This window comes from Zymoseptoria tritici, chromosome 2 (assembly GCF_000219625.1).
Source record: "Zymoseptoria tritici IPO323 chromosome 2, whole genome shotgun sequence".
Taxonomy (NCBI): Eukaryota; Fungi; Ascomycota; class Dothideomycetes; order Mycosphaerellales; family Mycosphaerellaceae; genus Zymoseptoria; species Zymoseptoria tritici.
The window spans coordinates 2,231,475-2,251,029 of record NC_018217.1 but is presented as its reverse complement, the minus strand read 5'-3'; the positions used below and the strand labels follow the sequence as shown (position 1 = coordinate 2,251,029).

General features: G+C 54.4%; 8 protein-coding genes across 8 annotated transcripts; 6 read left to right on the top strand and 2 right to left on the bottom strand.

Moving 5' to 3' along the window:
- Positions 1–376: 376 nt before the first annotated feature.
- On the top strand, positions 377–1,972 carry MYCGRDRAFT_68561 (uncharacterized protein; the record flags this gene model as incomplete). Its single annotated transcript, XM_003855432.1, has 3 exons — positions 377–523; positions 589–1,757; positions 1,814–1,972. The coding sequence occupies 3 exons, from the start codon at positions 472–474 to the stop codon at positions 1,970–1,972; spliced, it is 1,380 nt and encodes a 459-aa protein (XP_003855480.1).
- A 776-nt stretch (positions 1,973–2,748) lies between these two features.
- MYCGRDRAFT_68560 (uncharacterized protein) lies at positions 2,749–5,185 on the top strand (the record flags this gene model as incomplete). Its single annotated transcript, XM_003855433.1, has 3 exons — positions 2,749–2,858; positions 2,921–5,025; positions 5,086–5,185. The coding sequence occupies 2 exons, from the start codon at positions 3,020–3,022 to the stop codon at positions 5,183–5,185; spliced, it is 2,106 nt and encodes a 701-aa protein (XP_003855481.1).
- A 950-nt stretch (positions 5,186–6,135) lies between these two features.
- Positions 6,136–8,709, top strand: MYCGRDRAFT_90871 (uncharacterized protein; the record flags this gene model as incomplete). The annotated part of the gene is made up of 8 exons (XM_003855434.1): positions 6,136–6,226; positions 6,309–6,603; positions 6,668–6,737; positions 6,896–7,061; positions 7,343–7,469; positions 7,734–7,987; positions 8,112–8,299; positions 8,626–8,709. 8 exons carry the CDS (start codon positions 6,136–6,138, stop codon positions 8,707–8,709), a joined length of 1,275 nt encoding a protein of 424 aa, XP_003855482.1.
- Positions 8,710–9,560: 851 nt separating this feature from the next.
- MYCGRDRAFT_68555 (uncharacterized protein) lies at positions 9,561–10,685 on the top strand (the record flags this gene model as incomplete). The annotated part of the gene is made up of 1 exon (XM_003855435.1): positions 9,561–10,685. The coding sequence occupies one exon, from the start codon at positions 9,561–9,563 to the stop codon at positions 10,683–10,685; it is 1,125 nt and encodes a 374-aa protein (XP_003855483.1).
- Positions 10,686–11,020: 335 nt separating this feature from the next.
- MYCGRDRAFT_108131 (uncharacterized protein) lies at positions 11,021–13,218 on the bottom strand (the record flags this gene model as incomplete). Its single annotated transcript, XM_003854967.1, has 1 exon — positions 11,021–13,218. One exon carries the CDS (start codon positions 13,103–13,105, stop codon positions 11,021–11,023), a length of 2,085 nt encoding a protein of 694 aa, XP_003855015.1.
- Positions 13,219–13,429: 211 nt separating this feature from the next.
- Positions 13,430–15,067, top strand: RUVBL2401 (ATP-dependent DNA helicase reptin; the record flags this gene model as incomplete). Its single annotated transcript, XM_003855436.1, has 2 exons — positions 13,430–13,558; positions 13,608–15,067. The coding sequence occupies 2 exons, from the start codon at positions 13,550–13,552 to the stop codon at positions 15,018–15,020; spliced, it is 1,422 nt and encodes a 473-aa protein (XP_003855484.1).
- Positions 15,068–15,324: 257 nt separating this feature from the next.
- Positions 15,325–16,314, top strand: MYCGRDRAFT_35966 (uncharacterized protein; the record flags this gene model as incomplete). Its single annotated transcript, XM_003855437.1, has 1 exon — positions 15,325–16,314. The coding sequence occupies one exon, from the start codon at positions 15,325–15,327 to the stop codon at positions 16,312–16,314; it is 990 nt and encodes a 329-aa protein (XP_003855485.1).
- Positions 16,315–16,496: 182 nt separating this feature from the next.
- MYCGRDRAFT_99175 (uncharacterized protein) lies at positions 16,497–18,921 on the bottom strand (the record flags this gene model as incomplete). Its single annotated transcript, XM_003854966.1, has 3 exons — positions 16,497–18,221; positions 18,277–18,659; positions 18,719–18,921. 3 exons carry the CDS (start codon positions 18,867–18,869, stop codon positions 16,497–16,499), a joined length of 2,259 nt encoding a protein of 752 aa, XP_003855014.1.
- Between the last annotated feature and the right edge of the window lie 634 nt (positions 18,922–19,555).

The window sequence follows — 19,555 nt, the reverse complement described above, 5'->3', positions numbered from 1 at the left end:
ATCTGCTTTCCTATCCTGAGCAGACGCCTGCAGTGCCCGCACAACCCCATCCCGTCTTGTTCGTACCGGCCATGCGGATGGTCGCCTGGTCGAACGCACTTCAGAGTGTGGTAGATGTTGATCCCAACGATTTGCAAGACCATTCTCGAGTATCCTCGTCCTCTTTCAGCAGTGAAATAACCAATGATCGGCGTGGACAGTCGTCAAAAAAGTTAACAGCAGCACGCAATCGCGGGGTAGAGGATGGCGGGGCCACGCCTAATATTGTGCCATTGCTCCCAAGCTGGGAGACTCCCGAACGAGCGTCACCAAGGGAAATAAAACCCACCTAGCAACAAAGACCCTGCTCTCTCTCACCGTAAATCTTCGTTGCAATTCATCTTCTCTTCATCTTGCGCTGACATTTTGCCCAAAATTCCCTCTTCCGCAGCATCCCGACTCCAACAAATCGAAGAACAAGTCGTCGTCGAAATGGGTGACGAAGCTCCAACCCAGAGGTTTGAGACCCTGCAATTGCACGCAGGTACGCTCTGACAGCTTCAACAATATTTCGTGAGATTCTCGCTGACAGAGATATCCACCTCGCAGGTCAAGAGCCCGATCCCACAACCAAGTCTCGCGCCGTACCCATCTATGCCACCACATCCTACACCTTCAATGACTCCGCCCACGGTGCGAGGCTGTTCGGCCTCAAGGAGTTTGGCAACATCTACTCCCGTCTCATGAACCCAACAGTCGACGTTCTCGAGAAGCGAGTGGCTGCACTGGAAGGTGGTGTAGCAGCTGTGGCCACGGCATCCGGCCAGGCCGCCCAGTTCATGGCGATTGCAAACCTCGCACAAGCCGGGGACAATATCATCTCCACATCCAACCTGTACGGTGGCACCTACAACCAGCTCAAGGTTTTCTTTCCACGACTCGGAATCCACACCAAGTTCGTCAACGGCGACAGCCCGGCAGACTTCAAGCCGCTCATCGACGAGAAGACCAAGGCCATCTACCTCGAGACCATTGGCAACCCTCGCTACAACGTCCCCGACTTGGAGGCCATCGCAAAGATCGCCCACGATGCAGGCATCCCGGTCATCGTCGACAACACCTTTGGAGCGGGAGGCTTTTTCTGCCGTCCCATCGACCACGGCGCGGACATTGTCGTGCACAGCGCGACGAAGTGGATTGGCGGACACGGCACCACCATTGGCGGAGTCGTCGTCGACTCCGGCAAATTCGACTGGGGTACTCCAGATGCCCGCAAGCGCTTCCCACAAATGAGCGAGCCGTCCGACGGGTACCACGGACTCAAGTTCTTCGACACCTTCGGCGCCATCACCTTTGCCATCCGCCTGCGTGTCGAGATTCTCCGTGATCTGGGCGCGGCCCTCAATCCTTTCGCAGCACAGCAGCTGATACTCGGAATCGAGACGCTGAGCTTGCGTTGCGAGCGTCACGCTCAGAACGCTCAGAAGCTGGCGGAGTGGCTGGAGCAGAACCCGAACGTTGCATGGGTCAGCTACCCAGGTCTAGCGAGCCACAAGTCCCACGAGATCGCGAAGAAGTATCTCCCACGCGGCTTCGGTGGTGTGCTGTCGTTTGGTGTCAAGGGTGGAGAGCAGGCCGGTAGCCAGGTCGTCGATGGCTTCAAGCTGATCTCCAACTTGGCCAATGTTGGAGACTCCAAGACGCTGGCTATTCACCCGTGGACCACCACCCACGAGCAGCTGAGTGATGAGGAGAAGATTAGCAGTGGTGTGACTGAGGTGAGTTGATCTACCGTGGCTGTGAGGACGATTTCGTGCTAATGTTCTGTGTGCAGGACCTCATTCGCATCTCGGTCGGAAACGAGCACATCGACGACATCATCGCCGACTTCGAGCAGTCTTTCAAGTCTGCCGCGACCAAGCCCAACCAGCAGGGCAGTGACAACGCCAATGTCACCGGCGATGCGAACGCTCCCACCAACCCAACTGTTTAGAGGAAGACGTCGTATGCGAGAAGGAGAGATGGAGGAGCCAGGAAGAGAGGAGGAAAAGGCGATATACCCGTTGGTGTTGCATGTAGGGTTGGATAGCAGGATCAAGACAAGCTGTTCATCTCGTGCAGGCGAACAAAGTGAGGCGTCATCGTCCCGTGGTGAAGCCGCGATTCTGTCGTAGTTCCGGCACGACATCGCTCTTTCCGTGGTCATCTCACAAAATATACAGTGCCGTCTCGGAGTTGGAATCCAGGAGTCTTACGGACACTCGTGCAGTCGTGCTGTGCGTAGCTTGCCTCGCGTTCGGAGGCCTCGGAGCGTGTGCGAGTGCGACAAGGAACACGAGATAGTTCTAGAGTTTCGGCAAGAGACGGACGAACGCGGCTCGCCGTGTCCCACCGTGCCCACGCTGCTGTGCTGCAGACATGTGAAAGTCCCATGGTCGGCTTGCGACACGAACACAACATTGCTGCTGTATACCTAGGTAGGTAGGGTTGTAGTGTCTTCCATGCTGAACCTTCCTGGCGCTTCATATTCGCATGCAATCAATGGCACAGTCAAATCAGTAATAACCAAGTGCCAAGTTCTCGTCGTTGTCGTGGAGTCTGGCGCTAGGATGATCTTCGAGGATCGCAAGCCTCGGCTCGCGTCCGAGTCCAGAAAGATGGCCGGTTGGAACTGTACCTACTGCGTCAAATGACTTCAGCTTTTGTAGCAGCTTTGTCTCTTCCTCCGTCTTCTCTACCTCCGTGGGACCATCTCATATCTCGACATCCTCATTCGCGAGCTTGATCAGGTATCTCCATTCCGCCGCTCTCGCGCTCTCCGCCCATCGCTCCTTGGAACGCCGCTCGGGCCTGAACGCACTCGAGATCTGACCTGACCTGTGAGCTTTGCATGCGCTGCTGATCTCGACGAGACCGGACAGGAGCTGATGTGTCTCGATAGGTTCGCACATTTTGTGTCTCATATCGACTCGCCATCTACACACCTATCGGCGGCATACAACGCTATAGAAAGAGATAGAATCCACATCATACAAGCATCATGGCCGTAGCTCTAGAGAACGCGAGGGCGATCGGAGTTCCTCCTCCACCCGGCGCTCCGTACTCCGTCCCTGTTGTCGGGACCAAGCTCGAGGGCCGATCTCCAATCTACCGTCACTGGAGACAGGCCGAAGGAGTCCTCACCACCGTTGATAGCGAGGTCACCACCGCACACGAGTTCTTCGAGCAGTCCGCCGCGCGCGTGCCCAACAGCAAATGTCTCGGTCACCGACCATGGGATCCAGTGAAGAAGGCTTGGGGCAAATACATCTGGCAGACATATGCGGAAGTGCGGCAGCGCAGGGCCAACTTTGGCGCAGGAATCGTGAACTTGCACGAGCAGATTGGTGTCATGGGGAGGTACTATGGTATTGGTCTGTGGTGCCAGAACAGACCGGAGTGGCAGATCACCGACTTGGCTTGCATGTCGCAGTCGCTGTTCACCGTCTCGCTGTATGACACACTCGGCCCGGATGCTACGGAGTACATCATCAACCATGCGGGCCTTACCTGTGTGGCTTCGTCCATCACGCACATTCCCACGCTGTTGAAGTTGGCACCGAGATGTCCTTCCTTGAAGATTGTGATCTCTCTTGATCCGCTATACTCCGAACTCGATCGCCCGGGTCAGTCCAAGCTGGACATTCTGCGGTTGTTGGGCGACCAGGCCGGTATCCAGGTGCACGACATGCGCGATGTTGAGGCGTCCGGTGTGAAGTCCCCGCGACCATACCACCCACCGCGCCCGTTCGACACCATCACCATCAATTACACTTCCGGGACGACTGGTAACCCCAAGGGTGTGATGCTGTCTCACGCCAACGCCGTTTCAGCCACTTCTTCTTCCCTTACCCTCATCCCACAGGGTGAGGCCGATATGATCTGCTCCTACTTGCCACTCGCCCACATCTTCCAGCGTGTATCCGAGCATGCCGCGCTCTGGGCTGGGACATCGATCGGCTACTTCCACGGCGAGATTCTCGAGCTGGTCGACGACATCAAGATGCTCCGCCCGACGACATTCACCAGCGTACCAAGACTGTTCAACCGCTTTGGAGGTGCCATCAAAGCCGCCACAGTGGAGGCGCCCGGCTTCAAGGGCTCCATGTCGCGACACATTGTCGATGCCAAGCTGAACAACCTCACCAACGCACCTGTTGACAAAGCGACCAACAAGCACTTCTTCTACGACCGCATCTGGGCCAAGAAGGTGTCAGCTGCCTTCGGCCTTGACCGCGCCAGACATATGGTCTCCGGGTCCGCTCCACTCGACCCATCTCTCCACCAATTCCTCCGCGTCGTCTTCGCCAACACCCTTGCCCAAGGATACGGCCTGACAGAAACATACGCCATCACCTGCGCCCAGCTGGCAGGCGACTTCACCGCCGGAAACTGCGGAGCCGTCGCCGCTGCCGCCGAAGTCTGCCTGATGGATGTGCCCAGCATGGAATACTACTCGACCGACTTCCCTCACGCACGCGGTGAGCTCCTCGTCCGCGGCCCAACCGTCTTCAAAGAGTACTTCAAGAACGAGGCCGAGACCAAGAAGGCCTTTACGGATGACGGATGGTTCCGAACGGGAGATGTCTGCTCCATCGACGAACTTGGCCGGATACACGTCATCGATCGCGTGAAGAACGTCCTCAAGCTCGCCCAGGGCGAATATGTCTCGCCAGAGCGCATCGAGAACGTCTATCTCGGCAACATCCCTTACCTCGGCCAGGCGTACGTGCACGGCGACTCATCGCAAGCGAACTTGGTCGCCGTCTTCGGTATCCAGCCGGATTTATTCTCCGCGTTTGTGAGTGGTGTCTTGGGTCGCTCGATCCCCGCGACGGATTTGAAGGCGCTTGAGGCGGCGGCGGGAGAAGTCAAGGTCCAGAAGGCGGTGTTGCGGGACCTGGCCAAGACGGGTAAGAAGGCCAAGTTCAACAACTGGGAAAATGTGCGCGCTGTGCGGTTGATGTTGGAACCGTTCTCGATTGAGAATGAGTTGTTGACTCCTACGTAAGTCTATCCTTATCTTATGAAGGTTCACGAAGATATGCTGACGTGCTGTGTGAACAGATTGAAACTCAAGCGTCCTCAAACAGCGAAGATGTACCGCAATCTCATCGACGAGATGTACGTCGAGGTCAACGCCGCGGCGCCCAAGGCCAGATTGTAGAGAGTTTGGAAGGCAGCAGGGAAGACTTCATTTCGTGTACAATTTGAGGAGGGGCAAAGATGTGAACCAGGAGAATAGTATGGGAACATGTCGTTCAGATTCAGGAAGGATCGATATCAGATTGGATCAAGGAATAAGGAGGATTCCGACTTTTTATTGTATGCTCAAACATTTTCCAAGCCCCAATTTCTCGGCGATTCCAAGGCCCAAGTCCTTCCAATGATTGCTGCTGTTCGATGGCTGGGCACGATCGCATCGAACATTCGATAGCATAACAGTACTCGAACGACAGCGGCAGAGTCACCTCTTGATGCAAATTTTAGGAGAGACCTTCAGGACCATTGCAAGGACAGGTCAGAAACGTCCCCAAGACCGCGTTTCAGCTTTCGGACCCCTGCCGTTTCGGATCCCACGTTCACCAACCCCAACCAGTCACATTGGACAACTCACGCTTGCGAACAGTGCATCAACATCCATCGAGCAAGACATCACAAAAGCAGCGACATCTCGTCGCGACCATGCCATGATCAATGCCACAGTCTCAGATTCTAGAGTGCCATAGCGGTAACAAGACGTCACGTCTAGGACCATCAACTACCTAGTAGGTACGCCATCTCGCGACGCGGATCAGTGATGACGGGGAGTGAGATCTCAAGATCCATGATTTGGAAGTAACGATCGGGTTTGGAACGGGCGTTCTGTTTCGCCCTTATTTCTATTGTTCCTGCTTCTATTTCTACCTCTACCTCTGCGTGTTATTCCTACAAGAACGGGAGATATCAAGCCTGCATTCCAACGCGACTTTTCAGACCTCCATTCTTGACAGACGCGCGAAAAGAAGGATTTTTGGCCCAACCTCTCCAATCTACCTCGGATTACAGACCAGTGGCTCTGTTGATCTGACCTCAGCCCTGAACAAACCTCGAAGAACTGTCAAGACACAGCCGACCATGGGCCTCCTGGACAACCGCCTCGTGATCCTCATCCTCCGTGCGGCACAAGCTCTTTTCGCGAGTATAGTCCTCGGCCTCACAGTATGGAGTAAGCCACTCGTTTCCACACCAGCTTCGCAAGCATGAGAGCACGCAAGATGCAGATGCAGATGCTAACCACGTCTCTCCAGTCGCTTTCTGGTGGTCCCACTACTGGAACTCCATGTCTCCCGCCTCCGTTAACTTCCTCCTCTTCTGCGCCGTCTGGGCGCTGCTGGCACTACTATACCTTAGCCTCGCGCCGTTCCTGGGATTTCTGGAACGCAGCAAGTGGACGAAGATGAGTCTCCTCGTGGTCGAAGCTCTGACTACGATGTTCTGGATCGCGGGAACGGTTGCGCTGGCGATCTTCTTGAGTAAAAGAGTGTGTTTTGGCAGTGTGTGCACGGCGGCGAGGGCTGCTACAGCTTTTGGGTCGATGGAGTGGTGAGTCGACAGAGATCTGCTTGTGCCAGTAGCGAGAGGGAGAGACGCTAACGATGCTCTATAGTCTGGCGTTCATGTTCACTACGGCGCTCGCTGCGATGCATCTCCGTTCTGGATCCGGCGGTACTGCGAGGGTATTTCAACGGAGCAAAGGTCCGGCGATTGGCAAAGTTTGAGGAACAGATCAGTGGCAAGAAAGAGACAGTACTTTATTGGAAGAGAATGACACTGCTGGGACATTATCAACGATGTTATGAGATACCATTTATGCGAATTTCTGCACTTTTTGCAGAGAAGTTCACTACACAAGCACATGTACCTGTTGATCAAGCGACATGCTTACCTGGCAGTAGGCCTTCCAAGTTTGAAGTGGCCTCTGCCGAACTGCTTTTACACCTTCATGCTCTGGCACTCTAACGTGTCTGTACGACTAGATGTCGGGATATGCTCACGTACTGGTACGCAAGGCTGAGCTGGTATGTCGGCGAATCTTCACCGCCCAGGAAGGTCTCACGCCAACTTACCCAGAGTCATGGCAAGTACCATTGATCTGCTACATGGAATTTGCATGAAAAATCCAGTCGGTATTGGTCCGCGCTCTCCGACGCCTCCTGCTTCGACTTGTCCATGATCCGGTATCCGGCCGATGATGATGCATCACGTCCTGGGGTCCGACGGTGCTAGTTTGCGCTGAGAATTTACCTCCGCTTCGATCGTCAGTGATACCCAATGTCTCCAGGATCCTCCAGCAAACAGAATGAACGCAGCCACCTGCGATCCGTCCGATGCGAGGCTGATGTTACAGGCCTTGTCTGCTCGGGCTATGGGCAATTGGTGTTCGAGAATATCCCTGCCTTGCGGAGAAGGTCAGCATCCTGACGTATTCCCACACTGGTTCCGGCACAGAACGTTGCCTTCTGTTCCCAACGTAAGGTTCAGTATTGTCATCCCGGAAGCAACGTCAACTTATCTACCAAGTCGAACAAGGTCGCGGTATTGTCGATGTCAGTGGAAACAGCGATAAGGTTGCCGTCAGCAATTGATATTCCTGACAGGTTTCTTCGGATGGTCGTGTCACTTCAAGGCCCTGTCAGCGACAACATGCTCCTTCCCTGACCGACTCGCTCAAGACGGGCGAAGCACAGTGCACGACAGCAGATTGCTCGTCTGACCTCTCCGAACTTGGTCCAGGAAGACCTCCAAAGCTCAGACCACAGTCAATCAAACCGCAAAGCGTTCTCGATCAAACCACAAGCAACGGTCAACAATCACATGATGCTCACCATCGCTGTCTTCACCTGCACAGAGGCAGAGGGCTGGGAACAGAAATCGTCCGGCCGCGCAGTCGGAAAGCCCGGAATTCCTCGCAATGGGATCCATGAAGGTATTCAGGTGGAATCCTGGAGTTCTCGTCATTCCGTGCCATCCGTGGACCTGTGATCCATTCTCAACACGCCCTGAGCGTAATCACCGCCTTGGTATTAATTGCCGTGTCTGCGTCTGCACAGTCGTCCCTGATAAGGGCACACTGACGACGTCCGGTCGGCAAAACACAAAAGAGGCAGAAATCCGCTCCTCGGACTTCTTCCTCCAGCAATACCTCCAAGCACTCAAGCCACGAGACACACACAACATGAAGTTCACCATTGCCGCCTTCATCGGTCTCATTGCCCTCATGGCTCCTTCTGCCGTCCTGGTACTTCTACCTCTCTCCTTCTTCTCCTTCTTTTCCCTTCTTCTGCATCATTACCACGTCAACTGCTAATGCCACTCTTCTACTACAATAGGCAGATATGTGCAACTGCCCCACGCCGGGCAAGACGGATGATTGCACTGAATGTTGCCAGTTCATCCGTGGCCGTCCAAGCGCCAAATCATGGTAAGACCTTCTCTCGCTTGTTCATGCTATGTTTGTCGCACCTAGTCCATTTGTACTCACGTTTTGCCCGCCACAGCGACGCAATCGCCGGTGTGAACTATGGCGAGTGCACCTGCAACTGAACGGAACCTGGCGGCTGCTAGCTGCGACGGGCCGATCCCAAGTCTGACAATGCGGTGGCTCTGGAGGGCGTCGAGGCGAAGCGGGGTGTGAAGGGAGTGCAGTGACGGGAATGGAGAGAACGGAGGCGGCAATGAAGACAACTTAAGAGTATCATCAATGGACATTCGTTGAAATATCGCTCTGCCGATGGACACCAGCGTACAAGCTGACCAAGCAACCCATGTTCATGTAGCTTGATAGGTGTGAGATAGCGAGGCCACCTTCCTGAGCGGACAGACGACACGTATCAACCTAGTCATCTCATCGAATCGATCAAGCACTCTCGGTCCAAGCACCTGACATTGCGGCTTGAAAAGAATGTGCAGATACGTGAAGAACGCTCCCCGTGTGCGAAGCGATCCGGGCTTAACGCACTGCCGTTAATCAATACAGTCTCCTTGACGATGTTTCTGTGGACCCGGGATGCTCGGCGGTATCGGGTTGGATGCTGTTGCGGAGTTCTGTCTGCCCTCTTGTGGTCGTCACAGTATGTTTCTCCCGATGCAAAGATGACGTCGGTCACAGTCGTAATCCTCCGAGACGTGACGGAGCCGAGCGAAGTCTCTGTAGCATAATGAAGCGAGATCGAGAGGTTTGATGAGTATCCCGAAAGACATGGATGTAGAGAAAAGAAGACTGAAGTCGGATCCGGCCTGCGGTCAAGTGGAGTCGTCGGCGCTTTGTAAGCTCACTGTTCTACCTAGCCCAGTTTTACGTGTTGGGCGTGACGTCCGAGAGGCTTTCATTGAGGATCGGCTTCAGTCATGTGTAAACGACCACGAGAAGTGGCGATTTGTTGTATATCACGACACAGACAGCCGACATAAGAACCAAGGCGGACCGTAGGTGCATTGGAAATCTTCATACTCCTGTCACCCACTCCTCCGACATCACTTACCTGCCACTTCCCTTCACCATGTCTTCGCACGCAGGCTCACAACCAACCTCACCTCTTGCGCCGGACCACCTCACCGACGATGAAGAGGTCCTCTCCCAAAGTGACCACTCCCACGATGGCAGTCCCTCTTCGACCAACCTCGAGCCGCTTTACAACCTCACCGTCCACCTCCACAACCGTCCCATCGAACTCCCAATTTACGACTCCTCCGCCACGATACAAGACCTCTCCGACACCATCGCCGAAGACATGCACATCCCTCCTTCCCACCAAAAGTTCTTCATAACGCCCAAAACCGGCCTGCTCAAACCTCCCTTCAAAGATCCCTCCATCCTCATCTCCACCCTCCGTGACAAGAAAATAGTCCTCATGGGCGCCACAACCGCCGAAGTCGCAGAGCTAGAATCCGACATATCCGATCGCAAAGCCCGCATCGAGAAGCGAAAGGCCGCCATGCAAGCGGGGAGAAAGGTCCGCGCGAATCGTAACAGGGATTGGAAAAAGGTGCAGGACGAGGCACAGTACACGTTCCACACCATACGGCCGTTAGAATACCTTCCCAACCCGGAAAAGAGCTTGCGGTTCCTCGAGCGGCTGCGCGATGACGCCGGTATCAAAGCGTCCATGCGGAAACATGGATTCAGCGTGGGTCTGCTGACGGAGATGAATCCCGCTGAACACACTACGCACGAATCTCGCACGCTCGGTTTGAACAGGAATAGAGGCGAGGTGATTGAATTGCGGCTTCGGACGGATGCGTACGATGGATATCGCGATTATAAAGTCATCCGCAAGACGCTGTGTCATGAGCTGACGCATAACGTCTGGGGCGATCACGATCAGAGATTCTGGAAATTGTGCAAGGAGATTGAAGCGGAGGTGGAGAGGAATGATTGGAGGAGAGGTGGGAAGAGTGTGGGTGGAGAGGAGTTTTATAATCCTAATGATGCTGGGGAAGGGGACGATCATGAATGTGATGGTGGAGGTTGGGAGGAAGGCGAGTTTACGCTCGGTGGAGTTGGAGGCAGTGGAGGCGTGAGCTCGTTGAGTAGGAGAGAGATCATGGCGAGAGCGGCCGAGGAGAGAATGAAGAAGTCGAGAGAGGCAAAGGCGGAGGAGCAGCAGGCCAAAGAGGCGAAGTAAAGGTGTATACACGCTTGATGTTTAGCGGAGCGTTGGCTAGTCGCTCAAATTTGGGCATATGAAGCTTCGGCGAGTAGACAGAGGTCTATACATATTCAGCAAGCATCCCTCGTACAGTAGCCTCTAGATGCCTTCCACCAGCGCGTCAAAGTCGATCGAATCCTCCGAAGCCTGCCATGACCCAGGCCTTGCTACACTTTTCTCCTGCGACACATTCATCTCGCTGACTGGGTATCTCATGCACAATATTAACCCACTCGCAATGCCCCAGTTCCATGACCAGAACTTCTTTTCATCACCACGCAATACGCCCGAGGAGCACAAATTCAAGAAAATCATCCCGTCCCATTAACGCTATGCTCCGTCACACCTTTTTGAACGTCCTGCAGGATGCCCAATTTCCCGTCTAGGACGGCAATGTCCAGGAACGCCTTGTGCAAATCGTCACCAAGTTGCTTCATGTGACCCGTTCCAGCCTCGACGGCTTGCGCATGCTGGTCCACTCGTGTGGCCAGGGCAGACAGCTCGTCACGCAACTTCACGGCTTCTCTTTTAGTAGTCGCCGTATTGTTCTCCGTACTGTTCATGCGTTGCGCAAGGTCTCGCGAATCCCTGTCCGTTGACGACACCGTGTTGCTGAGGTTAGCAAGGTCGTTCTGCATGCGGGCGATGGCGTGTTCCGCATTGTTCGTTCGGGCCCGGAGTGTGTTGAGGTCAGTCGTCAGAAGTTGCATGGACGCATACGCATTCTTGACGTCGGGGTATTGCTTTGCCATGGCATCGACCATGTTCTCGACCACCTGGTCGGTGATGAGATTGCTATATTGGTGCGTATGCAGTCTCTCGCGCTCCTTGAGCATCTCGATATCATTCTTCATGTGGGTGAGATGAGTCCCATTGTAAGAAGCTTCGGTCCCGTTCACAAGCTGTTTCTCAAATGGATTGCGATCAATGCCAACATCGTGGACGGGAGCGACTGGTGCAAAGCTCAAGAGACCCGGAGTCTGGCCGTTCGCCAGCGATGGTGCACCCTCGCTACTTGTTCGCTGCGAGAGCGCATCGATATTTGTTTTGAGTTCTTGTTGTGATGTTTGCAAAATGCTGTGATCGCCTATGCAGGTCTGCATGTTTCTTTGCAGCACTGTGATCGCGTCGCGCCAGGCGCTCAAGGCCTCCCATTGCTCCGCGAGCTTATTGTCCATTTCCACGGTAAATCTTTCTCTGAACCGTTCGATTTGAGCTTCCATTTCCTCGACGGTCGATGTATTTGCATCTTTAATGTCATCTGGCAAATCCCGCGCCATTGCTGTCATGTCAGCTTCTACCTGCGTCAGGCGTTGGAGGACTGGTGTCAGACTCTGGTTGGCGAGCGGCGCTGATGGTGCCATTGGCGCAACAGCCTGAGGCATGCTTTTCGCAGCCGATTCCGCTTTCTCGACCCGAGAGTCAAGTGCTTTCAGATTAGACTTGACATCTTGAACCTCCGAAACTGTCGCTGATGACGAGCGTAGCTCCTGAAGAGATTGCTCGAGCAATTTCGCGCGGGTCGCCATTGCGTCAATGTCGGCGCTGAAGTCCTTGTGTGGCATAGCAGCGATCTTGCTGTCAACCTTGCTCATCGTGTCGTTCGCTGAAACACTGATGGAGCTCTGCAGAGACTTGAGGCTATCTCTAACCTCCGATAATTCGGCCTTTAGGCCATCAAACTGCTCTCGCGAGACTACGTCCGCGATCGGCGAGGGCTCGACCACTGGTGGTGGTGGCGGCGGCGGCGGCGGCGGTGGAGTTTCCGTAGCCAAGAAGATGAGCTCCGAAAGTTCCTCTGTGATGGTTTTCTGGCGTGCGATGGCCTGCTGAAGCTCATATTCGGCAAGGCGGAACCTCTCCTCGGTCCGCACTTTGGCGGTGTTCTTTTGCTCTGCTATCGCCTGGAACTCGCCGAAGTTGTGCTGATTCGCTTTGAATTCTCTCAGAGCCCTGGTCCTGGCCGCTTCCGCTTGATTGAGGCTCATCTGGCACATGGCAACGGTCGCGGCCTGCGACTGAGACTCCATCATCAATTTGGTGAAGCTCACTTTATTGACGCCGGCGCGGGACGTAACGTGGCCTCCCATCTGCGCAACAGGCGCGGGTGCAGCTGGTGGCGCACTATTGCCAGGCCACACATCTCGCCCTGCGAATGGCGCTGTGGACGAAGACCGCGAAACTTGGAATTGGTCGGAATTCCGACGTGATGCGACGCCATTGAGCCCGTTTGCAGTCCCTGAAGAAGCCCTCGCAGCCGCACGACCTTTATTCCTCGGATCTGCTGGATTGAAATTTTGCATAGAACGTTTCGGTTGTACTCCATGGGGATCTGGCGATCGGCTCGCACGACGCTTCTGAGCGCCATCGCGGGGCTCTTTTGTGGCGCTCGACATTGAACATATGTAGCGCAGAATGTTGTAAGCGATGTTATTGCGCAGCCGGATGTGTCGGAATGGGCGGAAATAGCTGAGGACACATGCGCCCGCCCGGTCAAACGAGTGTTGTTGTCGTGGTCAGGTCCGCCGACGTGATGTCTCGAGAGTGGAGTCACGTCGCTTTCTATCAGTGAACAAGTGGAAAGCGCCAGACCAAGCTTTCGTGATGAGGCCGAGGAACGGCCCGCTCTCCGCGCGGATCAAGCCGTTCCGCCGCCGACGCGGGTTTTGGTTCGCGATTGAGAGAGCAAAGTGATCAAGGTTGTGTTTCTGCGAGATCACTTCACTTCGCTGAGAACAACGATCACTACCAATATCACCATCCCCTTAAACTGAATTCTCGCGACTTGCTATATCATTAGAACCTGCAGCGTTCCACAGCGGTAGCACGTCGCTCTCAAGATGGCTGCGGTATGTACCAAGACCTCTGATCATCAGCTCTCAACTAACACATTGGCAGCCCATCACCACCGTGTCCGACTCGAAGGAGCGCCAGGGGCTCAATCTCATCGCCGCTCACTCTCATATCCGCGGCCTCGGCGTGACGCCGGACACGCTCACACCAAAGCAAAATGCCGATGGCCTGGTCGGACAGCAACAGGCGCGCAAAGCCGCCAGCGTGATCCTGCAGATGGCTAAGGAGGGAAAGATTGCTGGTCGTGCTGTGTTGATCTCTGGTCCTCCAAGCACAGGAAAGACTGCCATTGCGATAGGAATGAGTAAAGGGCTGGGCGAGGATGTGCCATTCACAATGCTCGCTTCTTCAGAAATCTTCAGTCTGGAGATGAGCAAGACAGAGGCGCTGGAGCAGGCTTTTCGGAAATCAATCGGTGTGCGGATACGAGAGGAGAGCGAAGTCATTGAGGGCGAGGTGGTTGAAATTCAGATTGATCGATCTGTGACGGGAAACAACAAGAGCGGGAAACTGACACTGAAAACGACGGATATGGAGACGCTCTACGATATGGGTACACGCATGATTGACAGCATGACAAAGGAGAAGGTCATGGCGGGTGATATCATCAGCATCGACAAAGCGAGCGGCAGAATCACGAAGCTGGGTCGAAGCTACACAAGAAGTCGAGACTACGATGCGGTCGGCTCAGATGCGAAATTTATCCAATGTCCGGATGGCGAGCTCCAGGTCCGTCGCGATACTGTGCACACCGTCTCACTCCACGAGATTGATGTGATCAATAGCCGGACCCAGGGCTTCCTGGCACTCTTTTCCGGAGACACAGGCGAGATCAGATCAGAAGTGCGAGAACAGATCAACACGAAAGTTGCTGAATGGAAAGAAGAGGGCAAGGCAGAAATCGTCCCGGGAGTACTATTCATCGATGAAGTCCACATGCTCGACATCGAATGCTTCAGCTTCATCAACAGGGCATTGGAAGATGAGCTTGCACCGATTGTGATCATGGCTTCGAACCGCGGTTCAACGACCATCCGAGGAACAAACTACCGCAGCCCGCATGGTCTACCACTCGACTTCCTCGACCGTGTGGTGATTATCTCAACGCATCCATATCAAGGTGAGGAGATCAAAGAAATCCTGAAGCTGCGAGCACAAGAAGAGGAAATCGATGTCTCACCCGATGCGTTGGCATTGCTCACGAAGATTGGAGAGGAGACGGGCCTCAGATACGCGAGCAATCTCATCACGACATCACAACTATTATCGCAGAAGCGGAGAGCAAAGGAGGTGGAGGTCGGCGATGTGCAGCGGAGCTTCCAACTTTTCTACGATCCGAATCGGAGTGTCAAATTCATCTCCGAGTTTGAGAAGCGTTTTATTGGTGAGGATGGAGGAGTGACTTTGGGCGCTGCGTCGAATGGAGTGAGCAACGGCGATGCTATGGAGGTGTCATGAGCCCGACACAGTGTCAAAACAGCTTAATATAAGACGACATTGAACAGATCTGGTGCAAGGCATACGATTGGGGCACAACCGAGCGCGCGGTTAGCGTTGGCGGCTGGTTGAGCTCGAAACGCCAGCTGCACTTCAGCTGTACAATACGGATCTGATGTACGAATAACAACGCTCACAGTATAAGCCGCGACTTGCGATCGATGTCTCGCTACTGTCAAGGCAAATCTGCCTATTCCAATTGCGACCCTGCTGTTACCAGACTGATGACCAGAACGCCCGCTCTGGCCTTCATCGCTTGATGAAAATGGCCACGACAGGAGGTATAACACAGCATGGAAAAATTGCAATATCTCACCCCTGGGTATCCCGCCATTACGACTCCCGGCTGCTCAACCAAGACCATGACTCCCTGCTCGAACACATCACCACAACCGACCAGGCTGTCTACGGCGACCCTTCCAACCCGATCAGCTTCCGCATCGGAAACGGCGGCGCAGGCTACACCGGACTCCTCCAACATCTCTGCGAAGCGTACATCAATGAGACCTCAGGAGACTTTCGAATTGGCTGGGTCGCGAATCATTCTCGCCATTCTCAGATCGCATTGTTGGCGGATGTCGTGCAAGTGGCTCTGACATATGAGCCCGCCAATGAGGATGTATCGATTGCGGAAGGGTGGGCGAGGAGAGTTTGTAGGGTGTTTAATGATCATTTCATTCTTGTTGGGCCGAAAGCGATCGACATCTCTGTGTCGAGTATCAGCGCTGCGTTGAGGAGTATTGCACGATCTCACAAGCAAGAGTCGCTCAATAGCGTCGCTCATGGCAACCCGATCAGATTCCACAGTCGAGGTGATGGATCTGCGACTTTCGCGAAAGAGCAGGAGCTGTGGAAAGCTGCTGGTGTGGATGAATCGAGAAGTGATTGGATCGAGACGTGGCCTCTCGTACCGTATCAAGCTCTCGTGAAAGCTGAAGAAGACCAAGCATTCCTGCTGACAGACCGCTCGACGTTCTTGACGGCGAAGAAGGAGAGTGTAATCCCGAATTTGAAGTGTTGGGTCGAAGGTGGTTCTGCGTTGTTAAATCCTTGCTCGGTGATGGTTGGGACGTTTGAACCAGAGGGAGTAGAAAGAATGTTGTTAAGAAACGCAGCGACCTTCGCGGAATGGCTAGGTGGCAAAGCGGCGCAAGAGATCGTGAGGAAATACGGAAGGAAATGGGAATTGGGGAAGCCGCTGTTCACAACCGGCGATCAGGAGGAGTTTGATGTGGAAGATCGGTTGGACGCGTGAGATATCGACAGTACTGGACCACAGCCAAATGACATAAGAGCAAATATGTCTTGAATACTCGCATGCACACAGGAGAAATTCTGGATTCCTGATTTACACACACGCTTGAACGCCGGAAGCGCCTATTTACACACCTATGCCCTAGCACAACCTTGAACCCACAAATCAACGACTTCTGAACCCTAGGCGGAAGCACCTGCTAGTTCACTCGGGCCGTAGTGCGTTTGTGGCTCAGGGTATCCAGGAGCCATAAAGTTCGTCTTGGGGTTGTTCGCGGCCTTGGCTGCCGAGCATCTCGCCATGGTGGGTGATGATCGCGAGATGGAATCTGTGAGGAAAAAGTTCTCGATGACCTTCTGGAATGTGGCGCCTGTGGCTTTGGCGCCCTTGTTCTGGTCGACAAGTTGGACCTTGCTGAGGGCTTGCAGTTCTTTGGATGTGGGCTCGACAATGTCGTATCGGCGGAGGGCGGGGGAGATCTCCTCCATGCGGTCACGGAGGGCCTCGACATCGTCGTAGGGAAGTGGTGCACCGAGTGCTTCTGACACGGCGCGAATGATCTTCCAGTCGTCACGGGCTGCACCGTACACTGATGTTGCAGCACGAGACATTTGGACACGGCCCTCGGTGTTGACGTATGTGGCACCCTTCTCGGTGTATGCAGCACCGGGGAGGACGACATCGGCAAGTGCGGCACCGCGGTCACCGTGGTGGCCTTGGTAGATGACAAAGGCGTCCTTGGGGATGTCCGAAGCGTCGATCTCGTCAGCGCCGAGCAGCCAGACGACCTTTGGCTTGGTGTTTGCTGTCTCTGGGCTCTGGACTGCGAAGCCAACCTCAAATGCACCAGTGCGGGACGCTGCGCGCTGAAGAACGTTGAAGCCGTTCCATTCTGGGGTCTGGAAGTTGGCCTTGTTCTTCTCCACGAACGATCCAACAGTCTCGTAGATAGCCTTGGCATCGGAGTTCTCAACAGCGCCAGAGCCAACAATGATCATTGGCCTCTGAGCAGACTTCAGCTTCTCGCCGAAGGATCCGCTCAGTGCCTTCTTGAGATCGTTGACGTTGGCACCGAGGTTCTCGTAATCAAAGGTAGATTCAAAGTCCTGGCCGACGACACCAACCTCGAGATCGGAGCGGATCCATTGCTTCCTGATTCGGGCGTTAAGAAGAGCGGCCTCCCATCGCGGGTTGGTGCCAATAAGAAGAATGGCATCGGCCTCCTCAACACCCACAATCTTGGAGTTGAAAGCGTAGTTGGAACGAATGTCGATACCGTGAGCGAGAGGTGCTGAGCCTTGCGGCTGGTCCAAAGCCAAGTTCTCGGATCCAAGACGATTGGCCAAGTCCTTTGCGGCTACGAGAGTCTCGGTCTCAACAAGCTGTCCAGCAACAAATTTGACCTCATCTCCCTTTGGCGCCAGTTCCTTGAACTTCTCGCTGATCTCGACAAGGACGTTCTCCCAAGTTGCAGGCTGGAATTGGTTGTCTCGTCGAATGAGCGGAGTTGTCAGACGCTGAGTGCTGAGACCGTCGCAGGCGAATCGAGACTTGTCGTTAATCCACTCCTCGTTGACATCGTCGTTGAGTCTGGGCAGAACACGCATGACCTGAAGACCTCGGGCGTCCACGCGGATGTTGCTGCCCAGTCCATCGAGAACGTCAATGGTCTCAGTGTGGTATAGTTCCCAAGGACGAGCGCGGAATGCATAAGGCTTTGACGTGAGGGCTCCGACAGGGCACAGGTCGATAACGTTGCCAGAAAGCTCGGTATCGAGGGCGGTTTCGAGGTATGTTCCAATCTGAATGTCGTTGCCACGTCCAGTGCTACCCATCTCTGGAGCTCCAGCAACATCGTTGGCGAATCGGACACAGCGTGTGCAGTGGATGCAGCGGTTCATGGAAGTCTGTACGGGTAAGTCAAGGTAACGACCAGCATGACGGCGCTCCAGATGTACACACCTTGACCAAAGGTCCAATGTTCTTGTCCTCGACCGCTCTCTTGCCCTCCAGCTCGTGGAAGCGTCCTCTGTCCGCACCATATCTCATGCTCTGATCTTGCAAGTCACACTCGCCGCCCTGGTCGCAAATGGGACAATCCAACGGGTGGTTCGCCAAAAGAAATTCCATCACACCTTCTCTTGCCTTGTGAACCAGCGGACTACTCGTCTTGACGACCATACCAGGCTGAACAGGCCATGCACAGGATGCCACGGGCTTGGGTGCGCGCTCGACCTCGACCAGACACATTCTGCAGTTTCCGGCAATCATGAGTTTCTCGTGGTAGCAGTATCGGGGGATGGTGGCGCCGGCCTTTTCGCAGGCTTGAATGAGGGCGGATCCGGCTGAAGGATCGTGTCAGTATATGACTGATGATCCTGCGAAGACGCCTCAACTGGCATACCTTCTATTGACACCTTCTTGCCATCCACTGTGAGCTCCACCTCGGCCTGCCGTCTCGCGCTCGAGGCAAAGGTGCGCGACGCATTTCCGGCATTGACGCTCGTCCGAGCAGCGTGTCGCGGAAGCGAGCGTAGCAGATTGTGTCGCATCATGTTGACAGCCTGACAAGAAAGGAGAAAAGACGGACTCGTGGCGACTATCTATGAAGGAGGGAGCATGTGTCGTGAAATACTAGCTTCCCTCTCCATCAAATGTATTGCGCTTACAGCACCTTCCGTCTAGCAGTGATTGGATCGTTAAGGCCTGCACGGGAAGGCCCGTCCTTGAGCGGACAACAAAACTCAGACGACGAGAGCCATCTTCTCTTCCTTTCTCTCTTCACTCATTAACGACATCTTTTATTGTGATATGGCCAGGACATTTCTTCCACCTGGCTCTATTCTACTAGATTGTCGCAGAGCACGAATACGTGCCTTCTAGCTGGACGGTCTTAGAGCTCGCTCAATGACAGAATCTTCCTTACCAAGAACGCTACATCTCCCACTCGGATCACATCGATGCACGAATGGGATCTTGGGATAACGTGAAGGTGGCTCTGGCCCTGTTGGTTCGGCTTTGGTAGAAGGACTCGGGCCTCGCTGGCGCGCAGTGGCTTCGGCCACTCTCTGGAAGCCGTTCGAGCCCTGCCATTAAAATCGGACGCCCTCAGCTCTCGAAAGACAGATCTGAACCAGGAGTGAGGTAGGCCAGACAGTTTCGTAGTCTCATTACTTTCACATACACATTCGCATTCTCATTCACCATTGTCAAATCATCACTCTCATTTTCATTGGCTCGT